Below are 25,663 nucleotides of genomic sequence, written 5' to 3' on the forward strand. Positions count from 1 at the left end.
CATCAAAACTTCTTTCAGTGTGATGTTGATCTGCATGTTGTTTCATTCTATTCTGTGCCAACACGAGGTTATCCTTTAAGAGTTGGAGAACTTGTTGTTGATGTTCGATGTGATGTTCCATTGCCTGAACCTTAGAATTTTCTCTTAAATATGATGTGATGGATGGTGGTTGATACCCATAAAGTGCCATAAATGGGGTCATTTTTGTTGCTGTATGGAAGGAAGTGTTATACCACCATTCAGCCAGAGGCAACCATTTGACCCATTGTGTCTATTTATCAGATACAAAGCAACGAAGATATCCTTCCAAACATTTGTTTACTATCTCAGTTTGCCCATCAGATTGAGGATGATAAGATGAGCTATGAGCTAACTGAGTACCAAGACAAGAAAATAATTCTGTCCAAAAATTTCCAGTGAAAATGGGATCTCTGTCACTTACAATAATCTTTGGGTTTCCATGTAGCTTTTGAATTGTTTCCATAAATGCAGTAGAAACTGTACTGGCTTTAAATGGATGTGATAATGCACAAAAGTGTGCATACTTGGTAAGTTGTCAACTACCACCATGATGACACTCTTTCCCTCAGACTTGGGTAAACCTGTGATAAAATCCATTGAAACCTCCTCCCAACGTTGGCTTGGAATGGATAAAGGTTGTAATAGACCTGGTGTCTTAATTGTTTCAACTTTATTTTGTTGGCAAACCAAACATTCCGCCACAAACTTTTGAATATCTGATTTAAGGCCATCCCAAAAAAATTCCTTCTTAACCCTGTGGTAAGTTTTTAAAAATCCTGAGTGCCCTCCTAAGGGAGAAGTGTGCAATTCCATAAGAATCTTTTGTTTTAGCTGGGAATTCTTACAGAGGTATAAGCGATCTTTGTACCATAATGAATCATTTTGCCAGCTAAATGTATCAGACATACTGGAATCTTGTTGTAACTTTCGAATAAGTGCCCACACTTCTTCGTCATTCTTCCATTCCTCCCTTGCTTCGTTTATCCAATCTGGTTGGATAATAGAAATGGCGCACAACAATGCTTCCACATCCTCATCCTTTCTTGAGAGTGCATCTGCCACCACATTTTGCTTCCCTTTTTTGTAGATGATTTCAAAGTCATAACCCAACATCTTTGTGACCCACTTTTGTTGCTCTTCAGAGGATAATCTTTGTTCTAAAAAGTATTTAAGGCTATCATGATCCGTTTTTACCTTGAAGTGTCTTCCCATTAGGTAGGGTCGCCATTTCTTAAGTGCATGGAGTATTGCCAACATTTCCTTCTCATAAATAGCTTTGCTTAAAAACTTTCCCTTGATTGGACGACTTTCAAAAGCAATGGGTCTTTCATCTTGCATTAGAACAGCACCAATTCCATTTCCTGAAGCATCACATTCCACAATAAAGGTTTTTGTGAAGTCCGGTGTAGCTAAGACCGGTGCTTGGCACATTGCCTCTTTAAGATGTTCAAAGGCCTTTGTTGCTTCTGGAGTCCATGAAAATGCATCTTTCTTCAATAATGTTGTTAGAGGTGCTGCTATTCTCCCATAATTCTTAACAAACTTGCGATAATACCCTGTCAACCCGAGAAATCCTCGCAGATGCTTTATGGATGTGGGGATTTTCCATTCCTTAATGGCTTTAATTTTGCTAGGGTCTACCTTAACTCCTTCATGAGATACAATATGACCCAAATATTCCACCTCCTGGACTCCAAAGAAACATTTGGATCTTTTTGCATATAATTGTTTCTCCTCCAATAGTTGTAGCACCCTGTCAACATGTTCAACATGATCCTTCCAAGACTTGTTGTAGATTAGTATATCATCAAAAAATACTAACACAAATTTTCTAAGGAATGGTTTGAAAATTGAATTCATCAAACCTTGAAATGTTGAAGGTGCATTGGTAAGGCCAAAAGGCATGACCAAAAATTCATAATGACCCTCATGAGTTCTAAATGTTGTTTTTGGAATGTCTTCAATCTTCATTCTGATTTGATGATATCCTGAACGAAGATCCAACTTGGTGAAGTAAATTGATCCATGCAATTCATCCAGTAATTCATCAATGACAGGAATGGGGAACTTATCTTTAATAGTGAGCTTGTTGAGCTCCCTATAATCTGGACACATGCGCCATGATCCATCCTTCTTGTGCACCAATACTACTGGAGTAGAGAAAGAACTTTGACTCGGTTGAATTATACCAGCCTCTAGCATTTCTGCAACCATACGTTCAATTTCACTTTTTTGGACATAGGGATATCTGTACGGCCTGATGTTTGGAGGAACACTTCCTGGAATCAGATGAATAGCATGATCATGATCACGCATAGGTGGGAGACCTTTGGGAGTCTCAAATACCTTGGAATGATTGTCCAGGACTTTTTGGAGATCTGGAGAAATAGATGATTCCAATGTGGAAACATCTAGCGAACATAATTGTGCAATTACACCTCTTTGCTCCTTTTTTAGAAGCTTTGTCATACCATTAGAGCTGATTATCTTTCCTGGTTTCCCTGCAATACCCCTTAATTCAACTTCCTTTCCTTCCGTAGAAAATTTGATGAAAAGTTCTTGAAAATTAAAAGCTATTGTACCCAAGGATTGTAGCCATTGGACTCCTAGTACAACATCAGCACCTCCCATTGGAATGGAAAGCATTGGGCTAGTCAATACATATTCTCCCATGGATAGCTTGATATTATGGCACTTTCCAGAGCAATTTATTGTTCCTCCATTTGCAATCATCACTTGACACTCTGGTGCTGGATATAGGAAGCAATTCAATTCTTTTGCTACCTTACAATGAATAAAATTGTGGGTGCTTCCTGAATCAATCAACACTATTACCTTTTTCTTCTTGATTTGTCCTTCTATCTTGATGGTTTGAGGAGTGGTAATTCCCGCCAATGCATTACAAGATATGGTCGGATTTATTTGTTCTTCATCTAGGCTTTGTTCCTGGAGTATATCCTCTTCTTTTGACCTTTCTTGCTCCTTTTCTTCTTCCTCTTCACAATCTATGTAGAATAATTTCTTCTCAGCACACTTATGACCTTTAGTGTATTTGCTATCACAATTGTAACAAAGCCCTTTTGCTCTTTTTTCTTCCAATTGTTGTGGTGTCAACCTTATAGGTTGTGGAAGACTAGGGGCAACAACACTTCCGTCTTTATAGTTGTGAGTGGTATGCTTCCTGGTTGCCATAATTTTGCTTTCCATTTTTCTTGCTAACCTGAATGCCTTCTCTAATGAATCAGGTTCCCAAAGGCGAACATCATGTTGGATATTATCCTTTAAAGACCCTATGAACACATCAATCCTATGCTCCTCTGGAATATCTTTTACCCTTATGTTCAATTTTTGGAACTCCTCAATGTGCTCCATTATTGAACCCTTTTGTTTGAGACTTATCAATTGGCTAAAAAAAGTGTTGCTTTTTGTATCCTCATAATGTGCTATCAATTCTTCCGTAAAAATTGCCCAAGTGATAAATTGTTTACGAGAGCAAAGCCATTGATACCATACAAACTGATTTGGTTCCAAATATAAAGTTGCCATACGTACCTTTTGTGTGTTTTGCACATTATTGAGATCGAAGAATTGCTCCATCTGTAATATCCATGTGCCGGGATCCTTGCCATCAAACTTCCTCATATCGATTTTTGGAACATGGTGAGTCTTTGATCCAACATTAGAGTCTATGGGATCATGATTAACATTTCTTTTTTCTCATCATGAGTTTCCTTTAGTACCCTTTCACCCTTAGTGACCATTTCTTGTAGCAACTTATTCATATTTATCTTCAATTCTTCCATCTTATCATCCATGCCATCAATTTTAGCGTCCATGCCATTCACCTTAGCTTCCATGCCATCCATCTTAGCTTCTACACCTTTCTTCAAACCATCCATCTTAGCTTCTACATCTTTCCTTAAACCATCCATTTTAGATTCTGTTGCTTTTTGTGCAAGTGACACTTGTTGCACTTGTTCTTGTAATTTTGATATATCATATAGCATTTCTTCTTCTTCTTCATGAGTCATGCTAGAGCTTTCAGGTTCCTTACTAGGTGTTTGCATTTTCTTTCCTCGGGGCATCAGTTACCGATAATAATGCTCTACTATGCCCTTTGAATTCCTTCAAAATAAATTTGCAAACCAAGCTTAAGCAAAAATTTAAGAAAATCTACACACCTTTTTTCACTTTGTAGGAGCTCGATATTGCCTCTGATGTATCTCTGTAATTTCGATCATCTAGTTCTGAATTTGTGATCTACAGTAGCCCTCTGTGTCCTCTTTCCAATGCCACAAGTCTGACCCAAATTGGATTCTCCAAGGAAGAGTTATGCGAAATCTCCCACAGTGACTTGATTATAGACTAGTTCAGTAGAGCGAACTTGTACGACGTGCCACGAGTCACTGTTTTGACCTTTGGATTTGAACAATACATACAAGAAACTACAAGCTGTCCTCTTTCTGTACCTTCTTATGAAATTTCAATCCAATCCCTAGAGAGAAAGTTATGACGATTTTCCCCAGGTCACCTGTTTTGAATGTAATTCAGGAGTCTGCAAAAAGACCAACTTCCTCAGATCATATTTCCGCAAATATCGCGCGAAAAGCTTTGAAATTCGGACCCAAGGTTTAGCGTGATTTCTTCTCAAATGGGTTTTTTTTGCGACTTCTAAACGTCACAGAAAAAAAGTTATAGCGAAAATGCCACGATGACCTGTTTGGAGCAGCGAAACCCTAGAATCCAAAGCTCTGATACCAAATGTTATGAAACCAGCTCAAGAAAAGATAGAAAAGATAGATCAACGCCTTAGAATTCAGCCTCTTCGAGGGGGAAACCTCCTTTACATTACATAAATGAAAAATTCTTGGATGATTCAAATGACAAAACCTCCTTTCTATATATAGGAGTCTAAGGAGTCACAATATAATCCAGCCGACCTAACAATAATAATATAAAACCACAAAAATAACAATAGAGGGATTTTATGGGGCACAGTAATAACAATATGGGGGAAATAGGGGCACAACAATATTGATAAGGGATATAACTACAATAGTAATAGGGTAATCACTAGTATTATAGGGACCCAACAATTTAATTCAAGAATGAGATCCATCATTTGATCCTGCTAGGTTTGGCTTTCTAGGTCCTCCTTGGCCTGTGGATGTTCAAAAGGAGGAAACTTCAGTTGTTTTTTCAAAGATACAATATCCTAATTTTTCTTCTTTATTAGTTTTTTTGTAGCCTTGATATCATTTGGATTATATCAAATTTCAATTACCAAGTCTTCCAGTGACTTGATTCTGTTATCCTTGGGATCTAGGCTACTGGACTGTAGGTTGCATAAAGGTCATTTTCATTTTACCAGTTTTAATGTCAAAAGCTGACATTAATATATTATGATTGGAAGGTGTCTATTTGAAGTACTGGGCATATTTTTCAGCCTTTAATGCCTCATTCCTCAACTTGATTTCTTTGTACTTATCTTTTATATCTTTCTCTTTATCGACTAGTTTTTTGGATGAAGAGACATCAATGTTAAGCCTTTTTTCAATAATTTGAGTATTTGAGGTAGAAGGTTGATGAGTTTCCTCTGAAATTGATGGACCTTTACTCTTTTCAATCATTATGTCAGTATCAATGATTTCAACTGTCTCAATGGTGTCCTCTTGCTCAGTTACAGGATTAAGCTTGGGCTTCTTCTTGTAACTGATTTCAAACCTATCATCTATAGTATCCATTCCAAAGCTAGAACCTTCTTCCCTAGTTATTTTTACTTTTTTGTCCTACATGGCTGGAGTCTGTAGAATGGGACTAATACCCATTTGTTCTTGTATGGTTGGAACCTGTAGAAAGGAAATAGTATCTATCTGCTTTTCCACATCTAATAAGGTATTTTCCATATCTATTAAAGTATTTTCCAACCATTCTGACTGGTTGGCATATCTCACAATGTCTAGCCTGTGCTCATGTATGAATGGACTTAATTTGAATTTGAGACTTAGTTTATTTAGGACTCCATTAGGGTCATACTACCACATAAAACAGCTATTGAAGTTCATTTGCTGTAAGATTTTCTCTGCTTCTTGTCCAGATCCCCTATTATTACAAATAAAAGGGACCAATTGATTTTTTATATTGAACTGAGTTTTCTTCCTAGCTGATAGATGATTGACCTCATCTGATTTTATGATCTGCCTAAAATACTCTAATGCAAATATCCTAATGGGGAGGTATTTGGGCAGCTTGTAGGGAGTGAATTGGCATCAATATATCCTGATTTCAGTGTGGTCCTGGTATAGATACCAGTCTCGCACTCTACTATTTTTAGACAATTGTAAAACTCTCTTAATCTCATCATTGATCCTGCGTTGATTGCTACTAGTTATCATGTTTACAACTGGATGAACAAAGGAATCAACAAACTCTTTATAACTAAAAGCAGTGGAATATATTTGGATTAATGGGGTCCAAAAGATGACAGATCTTGGATGGCCCTTAGTGTTTAACTTTTTGATGCTGACTGGAAACCTGTCTGACGGAAAATATAGGAACATGTGAAACAATACTGAAGAGTATTTGAATACTCTTTCATTTGGCAATCTGATAAACTGCTCATGGATTCTGTCTTCCAAAAACTGAGCAAAGTTAAAAATTGTAGCTGGAGGCTTGCCTGGGAAAAACATAGAAAGGAAAGAAAGTATAGCGTCATCCACATGCTCATTAGTGGTGTATCCTATAATACAAGAGAGCATGGTTATAATTTGTTTGGTTCTCTTAGAGAAAATGGTGGCAGCATATGGAGGACTATCTGTAGGAGTATGAGACTCTTCTATGATGAAAGTATAAAATATTTGAGCTCTTTAGGGAAGGTCCAAATTTCTATAGAGTTCAAGTAAGGCTTCAATGGAAAGTGGGGTCTCATTAGGTTTGGCTAGATCCTGCAGCATTTGAATTATTGACTCTGTAGTAATGGTGAATAAAATCTGTTGGTGAGGAGGGACTATGGCTCTTTGACTTGGGACATAGCAGGCTTGGCAGAAGTGGATAATTTATGGGAATAGGTATACCTTTGGGAACAAGTATTGGGGAAAATTTGATTCCCATAGGTGAATATCATCATTCTGGTTCAGGAATTTATCTTTACTCCAGTAGTGGAGTTTCAGTAGATGGCTAGGGGAAACAGTGTCTTTAATTTGAAAATCTTTGTTGGCCAATGGGAGGTGGTCAATATCTAGGTGAGGGGTTTGTAGGGGTCTTATAGCTGAAGTGCTTTAGGAAGCTATGATTTCGTTTATTCCACTGAATTACTTTTTCTCTGATTTTAGTTTCTCTGATTTTAGGAGTAAGGTTAGAAACTTTGGAACAATGGGGAGGGTAATTACAGTCTGTAGAAAAGGGGTTTTGGATGCACAGTAAGGTTTTCTTTAGTCTAGCAAGGTTTTTTAATTAATTTAATTAATTAACCTTTTGATAATTACTGTGCATAGCTTAAATTATAGGGTCGTTCTGGTTCTTTCAAGAATACCTGGAAAATGACGATTTGGTGTGCAAACAGGGTTCTGTGGTAGCAACAGAGGTTTCTGAGGCTTCAATTATCTATTTTCTACTTCAATTTTTGTTCTACAGCATGTTATACTTGAAAAATGTGGTTAAAATGGTTGCGCAGAGGTTCAAGGTTTCAGAATTGGTTAATACAGGTTTTTTTCTGCGAAAATGAGTGAAAAGAGTGTAAGGGGGCTGTTTCGGCATTTTAACCAACAATGGTTACATTTTGGCGCAAGATTTGGTAAATGAATAGTGGGTAGTTTTCTTTTATGTGGGGAGGAATTTTTATGCCATATCGCATTGCTTTTGGGTGGAGGGTGGTATTTTTCGTGAGCACGCGATATAACCTAGTGCCACCATGTAGCGAAATAGTGCTCGGCCAAAACCATGAATCTCACGTGCTTTTGGACCTTTAACTATCAGATGATGAAACTACGCGATATGGATATGCGTCGTTGGATCTAGAGGTGGGAGATCATAGGGCTATCGCGCGGTGAAGTTGCGAGGGCGGAGCTGGGGAGTGGGGTCGGGTTTTAATTACAATGAAATGTAATTAATTAAAAAGTAATCATGGGATTTTAATATAAGCAATGGGTTAATAAAGGGTGGGGACCATGGGTTATATGATGAAGGTTTTAACTATACACCAAGGTTTGGTGAGTTAAAAGGGTGTCGAGGAATTATAACGTGGGGGACCTTAAATACATAAAGCGGGAGTATAGTTTAGCGAATAACTTTGGATAAAGGGGTTTAGTGGGTTTTTAAGGAAAAGGGAAATTAATAAGGGGGAAATGTATTATTTGTGATGGGAATGGGTTTCACACTAGGGAAAGGGGTTTTGGGAAGGGGGAATGATTTTTAAATGGTAATGTCTAGGGAAATGTGTGAAAAAAAGGGAAAAAAGGGTCAAAATGAAGGGAAAGGGTTTTTACAAGGAAAACTGAAGAGGAAAAGGGTGCTTTGTGGTGGGCTCCAGTATTGTAGCAATAATGCTACAACTCCTGGAGCTTCCTGTCTCTAATTTTATCAACCCGGTAGTTCATACAAACTTGGAAGCGACGGTGCTGTATGCACAAGTACTAGCTCTTGTCGCAGCTGTCACTTGGTCAGCTGGCACAAGTCCGCTAGGGCTCAAGCCAACTTCTATAGGCTCACAGAAGAAGCTTTATGAATGATGGACGAAAGCTAACTCAAAGGAGACTAATCTATTTGCAGAAAGAAACTGAAAGCCAACAAAGCATGAAAACCCTAGTAAACCCTAATTTGACTAACTAGACCCTAACTATGCAAAACTGTGAATGAAACTACTACTAATAATGCCATTACTTGCAGTGAACTGAAATACATGCATCTAAGCTACTTGCATCTAAAAAGACATGTTTTTGTATTTTTTCATTAAGTGGTTGGATTTATTGTGATGATGCTTTTGATTAGGGTTTGGTTGTGCAGGAGCGGTTTGAATGGAAGGAAAGCATGGGCAAGGTCAGGATGGCTAGGGGAGGTCCCTGAGGGTCTCTAGCATCAGTCCACAGAAGTATACCACGTTCGGATGCTCAGCAACCAAGTTTGCAGGCTTCTACAGGAAGTCTGCAGGGGATCCTACAGGAAACTCAGGGATTCTACAGTAAGTCTGTGCAATTCTACAGGATCTTTGACCGTGGAAGTTTTGGGAGATGGTGAAGTGTTGGAGTGGTGTGGGGGGATAGGTGAGATGGAGATGGAGCTGGTGATGGCTCAGGAGCAGAGAAGTCAGATGGAGGAAGAGTGCATGCAGTGGTTTGATGGCTTGGAAGGATGGGATCAACGAAAGGTTAAGTAAATGAAGCTATGTGGCAATAGATGAGTTGGAGGATAAATGAGCTGGACGGAGGCTGAGTGGGTGACTTGAGGAGAGATCAAGAAGAAGAAGAAGGAAGTGGAATGATATGAGCAGCGTAAATGAAACAAATGACTTATGCACCAAAAACGAGAATTAACCTATGATAACTGTGCCATGAAACCTATGAACAGCAATGGAAAACCAAGAAAGGAAACTCGTGCATGGAAGTGGAATGTAGAAGTATGGTTCAATATCAAAAGTGCATGGATGGATCTTCAACGAAAATGTCTATGTTGCAGCTTGCATGGAAGTGAGAAGAACTGCGTTTCTTTTTGGTGGTTGGTTATGGACTGCACCCCAATCCCTAACAGAGATGGCAGTGAGATTTAACAACCTTTTTCTGGAGCTCCAATGAATTATATCTATCCTCTTCTAACCTAAGCAACTGGAAACAAATTCATCATAAACTAATCCTATTCAATCTCATGAAAAAGACTAAATTAACAGACTGTAAATTCGAATTGCATGTTAAAGTAAAAACTCAAAGTGCTGGAACGAAATGCAAACAACATTACAACACCGAGGAGATCTATTTCTCTCAGGTTGGGCCCTAACCTGAGAGCTATAGCTCCCTTAGAAACTCAGAATGAGATCAAAATCTGCCTGCCTTTATTCATAAACGAAAATCTGATGTCATGCCAAAACTGGCTTACAAAAGAACAAACACCGAGTTGTAGCTCGTACTTCCCAATTACACGAGCAATAAAAAAATTCAAAAAGCTCCTATCCAAGGCTACGGCCTTAGTATTTATGCAAAATGATCATCCAACAGGTGTCCTTGATTTGTGGAGCTCGGCTGTCCAACTGAAGGTTAAACTGCTGATCTTGTAGAACAGTTATAACTGCTGTTCCTGTAGAACAGTTGGCTGCCTCTAAGCTCGGTGGGGAGATTGGTTGGAGCTCGGAGCTATGGTGGGAATCACGAGGAAGGTCCCCAAGACTGTGGACATCCTCTCCTAAAAACCAGCAGTGCCACCTCATTGTCTCCTTGTCTCCTTTTTCGTGGTCTTTGCTCCCTTTTAATGCCAAAACCTGAAATCATCATGTATTAGTGGATAGAATGCCTACCCTTCTTCCTACAAACAAAATGAATAAACCAAGAAATGAATGCATAAGCAATAAAAAATGAATGGTTTGAGCAGAGAAAGTAGGCCAAATGAGCCCAAATTGTACCAAAAATTGGGGCTCATCATCACCCCCCAGCTAAACTATTTGCTCATCCTTGAGCAACTTTGCTCTGGCTCTTCGTCTTTGGCCGAGAACTAGAGCCCGGAGCATGCTTTTCCTTTCTTGTTTTTGGTGGCCCTGCCTTTTCTGCCGAGGGTGGCGCTGCTTCCTTTCCTATCTTTGGCGGCCCTGCCTTTGCTGCCCCTGGTGGTGACGAAGGTGGTGCTTCTTCCCCCTTCCCCATTTCCTTGAGCCAGGCTTCGGAAGGCGATTGGCCTATTTTTCGTGTCCAAGAAGTTATTTTTGGGCTTCCCTTCTCAGGGGTGGCTGATGTTTTAGAGGGGGTTCTTGCACTGGGTGAAGTAGGGACATCCCCTAAAATGGTTTGGCTGCTGGGTGGAGGCTGTGGCTTGCCCGTGGCCATCCTCTTGCTTCTCCTGGCTTCATATGGTAGAGGGGTCTCCCTCTCCCTCTTCTCCTTTGGTTTTGGAGGTGTACTGAGGGCGACCAGCGCCACTGCTGCCTCCTTTTCTAGAATACCAGCCTTCTCTTTCTTGTGTTTTGCTCTCTCAGAGCTCCTTGTAGAGGGCCCCTCCTTTTCAGATTTCGGGCTTCCTGTAGAAGACCCTGCTTTGCCCACTTCCGGGCCTCCTGTAGAAGATTCTTTCTTTCTCGATTTTGGGCTTCCTGTAGAAGACCCGGCTTTAGCTACTCCCGGGCTTCCTGTAGAAGCCCCTGCTTTGGTAGTTTTCGGGCTTCCTGTAGAAGGCCCTTTCTCTGTCTTCAGGCTTCCTGTAGGAGGCTATTTCTCAATGACTTTCGGGCTTCCTGTAGAAGCCCCTTTTTCCAATTTCGGGCTTCCTATAGAAGCCCTTGTCTCTGTCTTCGGGCTGCCTGTAGAAGCATGTTTCTGTAATTTCGGGCTTCCTGTAGAAGCCTTTGTCTCTGTTTTCGGGCTTCCTGTAGAAGCCTGTTTCTGCAATTTCGGGCTTCCTGTAGAAGCCTTTGTCTGCTTTCCTGTAGACACAGGTGTCTCCACCTCCGCTTGCTTGCCTGCCTGAGTTTTGCTTTTTGCTTTGGTTGCAGGTGCTGTTGAGGTACTTGGGCTGACGTGGAGCACCTCAGCTTTGTCCATTCTGCTCTTCATCCTCTTTTCTCTTGCTGACAAGATAGGTGTGCCACCTTTTCCTTTCTCCTCCTTTTCCTCATGCTTCTTCCTTTGTTCTTTCTTCTGTACTGTTGTCGGGGTCTCTTGGCCTTCTTCTCTCTGTCCCTCGGCCACTGCTTCTTGTTCCTCACCGCTGGAGGAACCTGTTTCTTCGATCAACATTTTAATGTCTCCATCTTTTGTTAAATTCCGGAAGGATTCCCATGAGAGGGGGACATTATATGAGTGCAGCGCATCCTCCACAAGAAGCTTGATCAACCCGTGGTGGGCTATCTGATCTGGTATGCCCTCTTTCAGCTTTGTGGCACACTCCATTAGAGACTGCAGTAGGTAATAAGGGATGCTCAGTTTTTGTTCTACAGGAAGATCAATTCGGTGCCTCAATTCAGTGAGCAGCCGAAAGTGATATGCATACACGATGCTGAAATGGCCTTCACAAGTGATATATTTCATGATTTGCAAACTGACTTCATTCCATGGTGGCAACAGGCTCGTTCTTCGCACCCCATTTTTGTCCTCCGAGAATTCTTCCTCAGGTGGAAAGAATTATTTCTTTGCCTGTTGGCTCAGCTTTCTTTCTTCCTTATCCCACGGCAAACCCATAGGAAGTTCTGTGATCCGACTGATATGTTCCGGGGTGAGCTTAAGGCTTAGACCTCTGAAGTTCACTGTGGCCAGTGTCTGGGATTTAGGCTTCAGAGCCTACAAGAATTCTTCGGCCACTTCATCATCGTAACCCTGCAGCTTATCACAAAAAGGAATCCATTGTGCTCTGGTGAAGAGCTCTACCACTGCCGGGTTTTCCCTTAATTTGGTTGAATCAGTGGGTTCCCATCTTATAAACCCACCCGGCATGATGAACACGGTTGTTTTAATTAAAGGTGGCAAATGCAAAAGAGATTTGGTCTATTAAGACAGAGCATGCACATAATCCACAAAATTCAACACAGTCTACTTATACTGACATCCTGTAGAACGACAACATAGGCACAACAAACAACAATTCCACCAATATCTTTATGACCAGACTGTGGACGATGGTCTTGCCACTCTTACTAACCAATTGCATGAAGAGTTCAGGGTTACCTCTTTAATTGGCCACCTTTTTTTTGTGAGGCACCCGCTTCCCTGTAGAAGACTGCGTTACTGTAGAGACTGCATTCCTGTAGAACTGCGTTCCTGTAGAAACTGTGTTCCTGTAGGAGCAGTGCACAATTCTCGGGGAGGACTGTAGTTGGCCCGCGCTCGAGGTGTGCTTCACCGGCGTTCTGGTAGCCAACAGTTCGGCGTATCAAAGTGCAGAGGAGATCAGAATAGCCACCTGAGTTTGAAGTGGTGGTTGATAAATGCATGCGCATGATCTAGCCGATTAGATTTTGAATCGGCGCAATCCGTGGCGCGGGGGGTGAGTTGTCCCCATCGGACCGTTGGGCGACGTCATCCATCATTCGCCTGCGTATTCACTTGCTGCCGCATCCATTCCCACAGATTTGCCGCCGCCTTTTCCTGTTAAACTCATGCTTCTGACGAGAGTGTTCTCACGTGCGTGCCACTCATTCTTTTTGTCGTGGCCGCCACCCAAACATCCAATTACACTTTAACTAGCCGACGTGGCCAGTCGACTGGCCATACGGCCGCTCAACCATTCAATTTTATGCTGTGCAAACAATTTCAAAGTAAAATTCATGCAATTTGATGGAAGGAAGGGTCGAGACACTTACCTGCGTGGCTGCACACGATTTTTCCAGTTCTTGGATGATGGTGAGTGGATCTACCTGCTGCATGCGAACTTACACAGACCCAGAGGCCCGTGGTTACAGGCTGCCGACGATGGAGTGGATGCTTTGGTTGCATGCACCCGCGTTTCGTTGCAGATGGCGGTGCTGTGAATGGTATCCACTCGAGCAGGTTAAACTGTTACAGGATTCCCGCGAGGTGTCTCGTAACAGTTCTTCCTCCTTGGGTGCATGCTGCACGACGGAGGATCTGGCCTTTCAATCACGTTCCCGGAGCTTCTGATGCCTACGGTATGAGATCTCAGCATTTGTTTATCTTCGAAAATGGCTTTTCCCACAAGAACTCATCGATCTTCTTTGTTGGTGCAGGGAACTTGGTCGCATGTCGACAAGGATGGTGGAGCAAGGTGACAGCAATGTGCAAGGGTGCCAACAGAGGCTTGCATGCATCCAAACCAATCCATAGTCGCTAAATCTCCTTTTAAGATGAATTCTGGGCCGTCCCAAACTTCTACAGGAAGTTTCCTGTAGAACACAGAGCTTCCTGTAGAAAGTTCGGCCTTCCTATAGAAAGTCTGTACTTTCCTGTAGAAAGTCCGCGCCTTCCTGTAGGAAGACTGCATCTTCCTGTAGAAAGACTGCATCTTCCTGTAGAGGACTCAAACCATGATAAAATTGCACATACCTTGAAAACACATGGGTACCCTTGGAGGAGGTGCTGGTGAGGTCTCTTGACAGCAACATAAGGACCCTTGGCTTTGAGTTGAAGGCTTCCTCTCCTCCATAGAACATCTGCAACCTGCATGCAATTTTACCATATTTTGCTTATTATTTTTTTCTCTTTTTCTTTTTCTTTTTTCCTTTTTTTTTTTGAAAGATAACAGGGGCGCCTCAAGGAGGTTTTCACCCGTGCCATCTGCCCTGAGCGCCTCAGAGAGGTTTTCACTCAAGGATCTTTTTCAAACCTTTTCTCCTTTTTTTTTTTTTTTGAAAGACAATAGGGGCGCCTCAATGAGGTTTTCACCCCTACCACCTGCCTTGGGTGCCTCAGAAAGGTTTTCACCCAAGGATCTTTATTATTTTTTCTCATTTTTCCTTTTTTTTTCTTTTTTTTCTTTTTTTCATATCCCTCAGGGTATGCCAAAAGCAGAGGCAGAACCCCTCTCTAGGACCAATACAGATTTCTCCACAGTTTTGATGAACTCTTGTCTTGAGAGAGGTCTCCTATAGATCTTCAATCGATGCCCCTTGACAAGCATGGGAATGGCTTCCTCATCAATGGTTCGAATGAGGACAGATCCATTGTCATGGCATTTCTCCACTGCATATGGTCCTAGCCATCTGGTTCTCAGCTTCCCCTTGAAGTCTTTGTATCTGGAGTCATACAACAAAGCCCAATCTCCCGGCTGAAATTGCTTGTCATGGAGATGTTGGTCATGCCACACCTTTCTTTGAATTTGAACCACTTCTGAGTGAAGGAGGGCCTGCATTCGGTGCTCATCCAGGCCATTCAGCTGCAGTAGCCTTTCTTGTTGTGCATGGCTGAGATCTAGGTCCAGCTGAGCTGCCATCCTTAAAGTGTTGTATTCAAACTCAATGGACAGCAAAGATTTCTTCCCATAGACCAGCTCATACGGTGTGAAGCTGGTGGTGGTCTTCCAGGTGGTGTTGTAAGCCCATGTGGCTTCAACCAGGCGATCTGCCCAGTCCTTTCTGCTGCTGCTCACCACCTTAGTCAAGATCCCTTCTAATGCTCTATTGGTGACTTCCACCTGCCCATTTGCTTGAGGGTGATAAAGGGTGGAAGTCCTATGCTTGATCTTGTGATGAGCTAGGAGATCTTCAACCAGGTTGGAGGTGAACTGGCTCCCTTGATCGGTGACAGCTCTCTTGGATAGCCAAACTTGTAGAAGATGTTTTCTCTTAGGAACTCGGCCACCTTTTCTTCTGTTGCTACTTTGATTGCTTTGGTCTCTGCCCACTTTGTCAAATAGTCAGTACACACAATGATGTAAGTCCTTTGCCTCGAAGAGGGGTTGATTGGGCCCACAAAGTCCATGCCCCACTTCTCAAATGGCTCAAGAGTCACTTGAGGTTGGAGAGGCATCTCATCCCTTTGGGTCGGTTTCCCCATTCTTTGGCATTGGTCACACTGACTGACATATCTCCTGACATCTTGATGAAGTGTGGGCCAATAGTAGCCTGCCTGCAGGATTTTGAAGGCAGTTCTCTTTGCTGCAAAATGTCCTCCACAAGGCCCATCATGACAAGTTAGTAGGATATCAAAGACTTCCTCCTCCCTTACACAATGCCTTAAGATCTGATCGGGGCCAAGCTTGAACAGATTGCCCCCGATCCAAGTAAATGAGGCACTTTTTCTGATGATTCTGCTCTTCTCTCTGGAAGATAGGTGTGGAGGGAACTATGCTGAAACAAGATAGTTTGCTATATCAGCAAACCATGGAGAGAGTACTGAAATAGCAAACAAATGTTCATCGGGCATCTGGTCATCCACTGTTCCATCCTCATCTGCAGACAAATCCAATCTAGATAAAAAGTCAGCAACAACATTTTCTCTACCTGGTTTGTCAACAATGGTCAAATCAAATTGCTGCAATAAAAGTAACCATCTAATAATACGAGCATTCACATCTGGTTTATTCATTAAATATCTAATAGCAGCATGGTCAGTATGTACAAAGGTCTGGTAACCAGTAATATAATGTCAGAACTTGTTCAATGCATGGACCACAGCCAACAATTCTTTCTCAGTTACAGTGTAATTCAGCTCAGCTTTGGACAAGTTTTTGCTAACAAAGTAAATGGCATATGGAAGTTTTTGTTCAACTTGTCCTAAAGCTGCACCTATGGCTTTGTTCGAGGCATCAGTGTGGATGTGGAAAGGTAGGGCCCAGTTTGGACCTCTCAGGATTGGGGCTGACACCAACTTGTCCTTCAATTCATTTAAAGCCCTCTGACAATCGTCAGTCCAATTAAACTCCACATCTTTTGCCAACAGGCCAAACAATGGTGAGGCTAGCTTGCCGAAATCTTTAATGAATCTCTGGTAGTATCCTGCTAATCCCAAATAACTCCGGACATCCCTTACCTTTTGAGGAGGTGGAACCCTCTTGATGAGAGCAATTTTGTTAGGATCCACCTGCAACCCTTGGCAAGAAATGGTATGGCCTAGCACGGTCCCTTTAGTCATTAGGAATTCACATTTTTCAGGACTAAGGGACAAGTTCATCTCGGTGCATTTGGTTAGGACTTTTCCCAGGTTGGACAATGCTTCCTGGAAGTTGGCCCCATAAGGAGTAAAGTCATCCATATAGATTTCTACTGCATCATGGACCAGCTCCGAGAAGATGCTCAAGACAGCTCTCTGAAAGGTAGCAGGAGCATTGCATAGCCCAAAGGGAAGGACTCGATAGGCAAAGGTACCCCAAGGACAAGTGAAGGTGGTCTTATCTTGGTCTTCCGAGCTGATTTGGATTTGGTTGTACCTGCTAAACCCATCCAGGAAAGAGAAGAACTTCTTTCCTGCCAGTCCATCCAACACTTGATCTATGAAAGGTAGAGGGAAATGGTCCTTCTTGGTAGCTTTGTTCAATTCTCGGTAGTCCACACAGATTCTCCATTTTCCATTTTTCTTGGGAACCAACACTAGAGGGGACACCCATTCACTATCTGAGATGGGGTAGATGAACCCAGCATCCAACAGTTTTTGCAATTCTTCCTTGACAATGTCCTTAAGGGCTGGATTCATTCTCCTCTGAGGTTGCCTAACTGGTTTACAATCCTCTTTGATGTATATATGATGGGTACAGACCGAAGGATGGACTCCTTTCATTTCCTTATAGCTCCAAGCAAAAGCATCTAGGTGGTTGGCCAACAGACTACACAGCTCCTTTTCCTGGGAAGGAGATAGGGAGGAGATGATCTTCAATGCTTTCTCAGGGCCGAACTCCACATCCTTGACTCTAAGAGTAACAGGGTTGGTTGTACAAAGATCCACTAAGGTGCTGGCTTGGGCATCCTCCACCAATTTCTCTAAGGGTAGTGCACTGGACGGTGGATTCTGGATCAAGGTCTCGATCAAGTCATCCTCGGTTGGGGGGTCTCTTCTAGTGGTATCTAAGGTGCACAGAGGTGCTGAGTACACCTCGTCTTCCTCTCCTTCTTCCAACCAGAGTGGTAAGTCATGCTCTAAGGAGGGTTGGGCAGGAGGGTATAGGACTAGTTGTTTGGACATGGGACCATTTTTGATGGTCATGTTTCCTGCACAACAACTTATGTAAGCATCTGCAGTAGCTAACCAAGGCCTTCCCAAAATGAGAGGATATCCAGTAAGCTTGGCCTTTGGTTGCAGAACCAAGAAGTCTGCAGGGTATTCCCAAGAGTCAATAGAGACCAAGACATCCTCCACAATCCCTTCGGGAGTCACGGTGGAGCGATCTGCTAATTGCAGTACTGTCGAGGTCTTCCTCAAGGAACCCTGAAGATTAAGCTTAAGCATGGTATCCCTGGTCATCACATTAATGGCAGCCCCCAGATCAATCAAGGTGTGAGGTATAATGGTGCCATTGATGTGAACATCTACTACAGGACTTCCAGGATCTAGGTACTTTGGGCAGATGACTTGTCCTAACATAAGGTCAGACAGTTGTCCTATGACATTGATAGTTGAGGCATCTTTCTTCCGTCTGCCTGGGTGTTTGAAACACTTCTCCTTAACCAGTTTGTTGTATATTGGCACATCCTTGATGGCTTGGAGAAGTGGTATTTTTACACACAACTGCTTGAGCTCACCCAGAAGCTCATCCTCCTCTGGGTTGGGTTGTGTGGTGGCTGTTAGTCTCTCAGGAAAGGGTGGAATAACCTTTGGTTCACTTTCCTGTTTATCTTCCTCATCCTCTGGGGTAGGAGGTTGGCGATCTGGTAGAGTCTTTCCAGATCAAAGATTGATCTCCTGGATCTCCACAGCATAGGTAGGGCACGAGGTTTCCCCAGTGTATACCTGTTGGGCCTGTCTATTGTTGGGGTTTGGGTTCGGTTGAGCAGGCATTTGAGGTTGCCTTGGAGGAGCAGGAGGTAATGGCTGAGGTTGAACTGGTGGTGGAGGCAAGATGGCAGGAGGAGTGTTGTATTGGGGCCTCCACCGCGACTGAGGTGCATTCCATTGAGGCTGTGGCTGGGCATGTGAGTGATATGAATGAGAAGTAGGTTGAGTGGGGTACTGAGGTGGATAAGACCATGGAGGAGGCATGGACCATGAAGGATGAGCAGGGGGACCTCAGGAAGGCATAGGAGTCGATTGGTTGGGGCTGTAATAAGCTTGAGATGCCCCTTGCATCCCCTGCTGATAAGGTCTAGATCCTTGTGGCCTCCTTTGGTTGAGGTAATAGAGAGGCTCCGTGGGAGCTTCTGCCCCTTGGTACATGGCTTTAAACCCAGGTAAGGTTGGACACTGATTTGTGGGATGGTCCTTCTCACAAACGAAACACACTTCAACCGAATGCAATGGACATTCGTTCTTAGGGTGTCTCCTTGTGCACCTAGGGCAGAAGACAGCCAAGGCTCTCTCAGCTTCTTCTTTCTTTTGCTGAATCCTGAATGTGTCAAGCTGCATGGCAATGGTCTGTCTCACCTCACTCTTAAGATCTTCTAATTGATTTGCAAGCTCATGTTTGGAGAAAGGGACACTAGATGAGAGGTGGTTTCCTCTACCTCGTTTCCGAGCTGCCCTGGAGTGGTTTCTAAACACAGTCTTGATGTCCTCATAAGGCAGTTGGTAAATGTCCCCCCCAGCTAACATGTGAAGGGTATCTAAGAGGTCTTCAGGGACTCCTCAAAGCAGGACTAACTTGAGGGATTCAGGGTCAAGTGTGCACCTGGCCCGCTTATAGCTTAGTTGGAACCTCTCCTCATAATCCTCTAAGGACTCATCATTTCCCATGGACATCCGAAAGATTTCCCCCTTTGTTTCCTTGGACCTACAGTAATCCCGGTACTTAGTATTGAAAGATTGTTGCATCTGAGCCCAAGTGGTGATACTATTCCCAGGTAAGCCCATGAACCAGTGTAATGTTGCATCCTTAAGAGTGGAAGGGAAAAGTTTCAACTTTTTCTCATCTTCAGTATAGTCATAGGTTCTACAAAGGACAGCAAACTCGAACAGGAAGGTATCGGGATCTTCAGTGGTCAGCCCATGGAAGTGAGGTAAGGCGAAGGGGCTAATGTTCTTCATTTTCATCTCTCCATTGGTCTCTCGGATGGGGAAGGCACCTTCTATTCTCTCATCTTCTCTTCTATTGTCAGCCATAGCTTCAGATGGAGTGGTCTCTAATTCCTCTTCTACTATAGGATCTTTGTATATCTCAGGATGTTCACCTATAGGTTCTTCTGGGTCACTGTCACCAAAGAAGAGAGAAGGGTGACTCAGTGATGTGGTGGGGGTGTTTGGTAGGAATTTGCCTGATCTATCTCGGTTCCTACGAGGCATGAAATGGAAAAGACTTTCTTTTTCTTTTGATTGTTTTTTCTTTGCTTTTCTTTTGGTACCTGCAAAACTGAGACAGATTGATCTACAACTAACTATGAAAGATGCAGAATTAAACTGAAAGCAGGAAAGAACTAATCTACTTTGCTCAAATGAATTTGCAAGAATGAAATGCTAGTCTACGCTTGCAGAAAGGAAATGCTAATCTATGAAAGCAGGAAATGTTAATCTATGAAAGCAGGAAATTCTAATCTATGAAAGCAGGAAATGTCTATGCTACTTTTGCAGAATAGAAATGAAGTAAACTACTTAGTAGAAGGCAAGAGTAAGAAAGTAGAAGAAAAGCAACAATTACTAATACTCTAACGCTTCCCCGGCAACAGCGCCAAAAAGATGGTGGGCTCCAGTATTGTAGCAATAATGCTACAACTCCTGGAGCTTCCTGTCTCTAATTTTATCAACCGGTAGTTCGTACAAACTTGGAAGCGACGGTGCTGTATGAACAAGTACTAGCTCTTGTCGCAGCTGTCACTTGGTCAGCTGGCACAAGTCTGCTAGGGCTCAAGCCAACTTCTATAGGCTCACAGAAGAAGCTTTACGAATTATGGACGAAAGATAACTCAAGGGAGACTAATCTATCTGCAGAAAGAAACTGAAAGCCAACAAAGCATGAAAACCCTAGTAAACCCTAATTTGACTAGCTAGACCCTAACTATGCAAAACTGTGAATGAAACTACTACCAATAATGCCATTACTTGCAGGGAACTGAAATACATGCATCTAAGCTACTTGCATCTGAAAAGACATGTTTTTGTATTTTTTCATTAAGTGGTTGGATTTATTGTGATGATGCTTTTGATTAGGGTTTGGTTGTGCAGGAGCGGTTTGAATGGAAGGAAAGCATGGGCAAGGTCAGGATGGCTAGGGGAGGTCCCTGAGGGTCTCTAGCATCAGTCCACAGAAGTCTACCACGTTCGGATGCTCAGCAACCGAGTTTGCAGGCTTCTACAGGAAGTCTGCAGGGGATCCTACAGGAAACTCAGGGATTCTACAGGAAGTCTGTGCAATTCTACAGGATGTTTGACCGTGGAAGTTTTGGGAGATGGTGAAGTGTTGGAGTGGTGTGGGGGGATAGGTGAGATGGAGATGGAGCTGGTGATGGCTCAGAAGCAGAGAAGTCAGATGGAGGAAGAGTGCATGCAGTGGTTTGATGGCTTGGAAGGATGGGATCAACGAAAGGTTAAGTAAATGAAGCTACGTGGCAATAGATGAGTTGGAGGATAAATGAGCTGGACAGAGGCCGAGTGGGTGACTTGAGGAGAGATCAAGAAGAAGAAGAAGGAAGTGGAATGATATGAGCAGCGTAAATGAAACAAATGACTTATGCACCAAAAACGAGAATTAACCTATGATAACTGTGCCATGAAACCTATGAACAGCAATGGAAAACCAAGAAAGGAAACTCGTGCATGGAAGTGGAATGTAGAAGTATAGTTCAATATCAAAAGTGCATGGATGGATCTTCAACGAAAATGTCTATGTTGCAGCTTGCATGGAAGTGAGAAGAACTGTGTTTCTTTTTGGTGGTTGGTTATGGACTGCACCCCAATCCCTAACAGAGATGGCAGTGAGCTTTAACAACCTTTTTCTGGAGCTCCAATGAATTATATCTATCCTCTTCTAACCTAAGCAACTGGAAACAAATTCATCATAAACTAATCCTATTCAATCTCATGAAAAAGACTAAATTAACAGACTGTAAATTCGAATTGCATGTTAAAGTAAAAACTCAAAGTGCTGGAACGAAATGCAAACAACATTACAACACCGAGGAGATCTATTGCTCTCAGGTTGGGCCCTAACCTGAGAGCCATAGCTCCCTTAGAAAATCAGAATGAGATCAAAATCTGCCTGCCTTTATTCATAAACAAAAATCTGATGTCATGCCAAAACTGGCTTACAAAAGAACAAACATCGAGCTGTAGCTCGTACTTCCCAATTACACGAGCAATACAAAAATTCAAAAAGCTCCTATCCAAGGCTACGGCCTCAGTATTTATGCAAAATTATCATCCAACAGGTGTCCTTGATTTGTGGAGCTCGGTTGTCCAACTGAAGGTTAAACTGCTGATCCTGTAGAACAGTTATAACTGCTGTTCCTGTAGAACAGTTGGCTGCCTCTAAGCTCGGTGGGGAGATTGGTTAGAGCTCGGAGCTATGGTGGGAATCATGAGGAAGGTCCCCAAGACTGTGGACATCCTCTCCTAAAAACCAGCAGTGCCACCTCATTGTCTCCTTGTCTCCTTTTTCGTGGTCTTTGCTCCCTTTTAATGCCAAAACCTGAAATCATCATGTATTAGTCACGTGGATAGAATGCCTACCCTTCTTCCTACAAACAACACGAATAAACCAAGAAATGAATGCATAAGCAATAAAAAATGAATGGTTTGAGCAGAGCAAGTAGGCCAAATGAGCCCAAATTGTACCAAAAATTAGGGCTCATCACTTTGCAAGCAAGAAGGGGACAACATTAGGGGATGAAAGCTAATGAAGGGATAATGAGGGGAAATTAATAAACTAAGGATGTGGGGGTCTAGTGAAATGAGGGGAATTAGTAAATAAGCTTTAGTCAATGTCCTTTCTCTTTGACAATTCCTCCTGCACATGAAACATAGGATTAACCATGATGAAGGTGCATTTTGAGCTAGCAACTTTGTGCATTTCAAAAACTTCTTCTACCTACTCTTTATTTACCCTAGAATTTTCTCTTCATTCATTGGGTGCATTTGAGCTTGCTGGCCCTTCATTTCTTTTTCTTTGATAAGAAAAATATCTAATTCTAACCTTATAACTTCCAATGGCTCAGATTAAACTGATGAGCTCATTACTATTCTCTACCTAACTACTGATCTGCCAAGATTAAACAGTTTGGCTAGATCTTTATTCTCTATCTATGAACATGAAATTTAAAGCATGACTGAATTTTTGACAAGCTGCACACAATATTCTTTTGCAAAGTAAAGTAAAAAGGAGTGGCATTTGAATTTGCACACTTTCATGATCTATTCTGATCTCTTTTTGGGGTTCATATTATATCTATATATATATATATATATATATATATATATATCTTTTCCTTTCTTTTGTTCATTTGATTATTATTTTAGGATTTTTCCCTCTTTACATTTTCTATTTTTAATATGGGAAAACATTTTGTAGAAAGAAACTGTATGTACAATATTACAAGACTAACCATAGAAAATTCTAAATTATGAATCCTATTATTATATGACCCTAAGAACTTATTCGACCAATTGCTAGGTCATTGGTCCTGAATTGTCAGCCTGAAGCTTATGTTGAGTCGCCTACAGACTAGCAAGCTTGCCTTCAATGGAGGTCGTGACTAAATAGGCCTCGTCCAACCAGGGCTTCAAGCATGCCTTTAGCACTGCCTCTTTCTGTTGCATTGCATCTATCTGTTCCTTCAGCATTTTGGCCTCCTACAGCTTCGCAAGTCTCTGTGTGAGGGTGAGAGTGCGCGTTGTTCCTTTTGCCTCGTCGTAGAGTTGTTGCAGCTCTCGTGCCTCTATCTCCAGTCTTTTTACATTATGATCTTCTTTCAGACTGGTCAGTACTTTGAACGACTGTTCAAACAACCTTGTGCAGTCTACTATTGCACTATCTACTACCGCTATCTCCTCTGTGACAGTGGTTGCGTGCTGCTCCTTTACTTTTAGCAAAGTTGAAGGTTGGGCATTCAACTACAATTCTGCAATCTGGAAGTTCAGCTCCAGCTGAACCTTGGCCAACTCTGTGCGAGCGTCGCACACCCTCGTAGAAAGTTTGTGGACTTGTTCATCTGCCTCTGCATACTCAGGAATGGCCAATTCAGAGACCATTCAGAAGGCTTCCTTCATGGCCTTAATCATGTACTGACTTATGTTAGTAAGTTCCACCATGGAAGTGAGGGCCATGTCTCGCTGTAGGGCCATCTACACATTCTTGATATTCTACTCACTGATCACCTACAAATCGCGTTGTTCACAGGTCGTTAGCTCTGTGATCAACCCATCCTGTAGTAGGTGGAGCATCTCGCTAGGAAGCACTGCTAAGTTCAACCCTACTCCCTTGAGGGTGTTGATAGCAGGTCTGTTAACTTCGATCTCTGTGGTCAGTGCTCCCTCTAGCAGCACTATCGCTCGGGAGTCCCTCGCATGAAGCATATTGGTGGCTTCTAAAGTACTAATGGCGCAGGTGGTGGATGTCGCGTTGGTGGACTTCACCACTTCTGGCAGGTCTGGTGCAACTGAGGGGAATTGACTGTCTTCAGGTAGCTCCCAGACTACTAGCACAATGGATAGAAAAAGCCATGCATAGTGGAAGGTCTTTCTAAGCTCTTATGCCTCGCAATAGTTCATGAGGAACTCACCACAGAGATAGCATGCCCAATTAAACTAAACTCCTTCTATGCATTGGGCCACTAGAGAAACGACGAGTGGCGACACTTCCGCATAACGTTTCCTGCCAAAATCTGTGTGGCCACCTTGATTACAGGATCACAAATAATCGAGATGGCATAGCCTCACAGCTTCTTCACTAACTTGAATTCATCCTTCATGGCCTCCACGAGGTTATACTCACCACCTTTTCTGCCAAACATCATGGTGGGATTTTCCCCTGTATATGGTAGCCATGTGATCCTATGGATCAACATGTTGGTGATGGTTGTCTGCTCCTCCAGCCATACACACCCATCATGCACCAAGCATAGCAGCTACTTGAATACCAATAATGTAATGGGTGTATGATTGTAGTGCAGCACCAATAGCAGGTTGAGAAGACCTACCTTGTCTACACCCTTGAGCCACTTCCGCGGTTCCAATGTAGTCATCCCGGTGGTTTTATTAACAACGCGATGCATTAGCTGGTCCATCGCCAAGTGAGGGAACTTCTTAATGTCAGCTAAGTCCCAATCTTTCAATTTCAATAGGGCAACCTGCCCCAAGCATGGTCCTTCAAAGAAAATCTCGTCCTGCAACAGAGGTATGTGCAGGGTGACCTTTCTTTCATCAATGTCCTTCAGCACCTTGGTCTTTCCCTTTCGCAGAGGGACGTATTCAGGAAACTTAGTAACAGGGTCAAAACCCTCAAATTCAATGTCCTCCACTTCCACCCCCATATCCTCTTCATCCATCGAGATGTCCTCAATTTCTACCTCCTTCAGTTCCAAGTTAATATTTTTTCCCGTTTCTTGTATGGTGTGCTTGTCCTTCTATGGGTTTCTTCTAGGTGACGTGTGCATGGGTGTCGCAGCTTGCTTGCCCTTCTTAACCTTCGTACTCTCCTTGGTTGGGGTAGGCTTTGGTCTAAGCGTTCGTGCTGACTTGGGGACTTCAGCTAGTACTCTTGCAACCTCCGGAGCAACTCCCTCTGCCTCCATCACGACTTTCGACACAACCCCCTCGGTTGTCACTGCTTCGGCATCCATAGCTTCTGATCCTGGGATAATGTCAGGGATGATATGGTAGTCAAACTCCAGAAATCAATCAAATGTTGGCCAGTCAATCAATTCTTCGAAGAATGCGTGGTTCATGCACGTCTGAAATCTCACCAACTTAATGCTCAAAATGCCAAGTGT

The 25,663-nt window shown here is 42.6% G+C and overlaps 1 protein-coding gene across 1 annotated transcript in view; it reads right to left on the reverse strand.

Annotated features, from left to right (window-relative positions):
- LOC149185490 (zinc finger CCCH domain-containing protein 14-like) overlaps positions 1-25,219 on the reverse strand; it is a 52,584-nt gene extending 27,365 nt beyond the window's left edge. The window contains exon 1 of the mRNA XM_089409064.1: positions 24,872-25,219. Coding sequence (XP_089265190.1) covers positions 24,872-25,219 — 348 coding nt within the window. The remainder of the gene's footprint in view (positions 1-24,871) is intronic.
- Between the last annotated feature and the right edge of the window lie 444 nt (positions 25,220-25,663).

This window comes from Pinus tabuliformis, chromosome 3_1, assembly GCF_031772625.1.
Source record: "Pinus tabuliformis cultivar Carrire ecotype Pingquan chromosome 3_1, CPIR1, whole genome shotgun sequence".
Lineage (NCBI taxonomy): Eukaryota > Viridiplantae > Streptophyta > Pinopsida > Pinales > Pinaceae > Pinus > Pinus tabuliformis.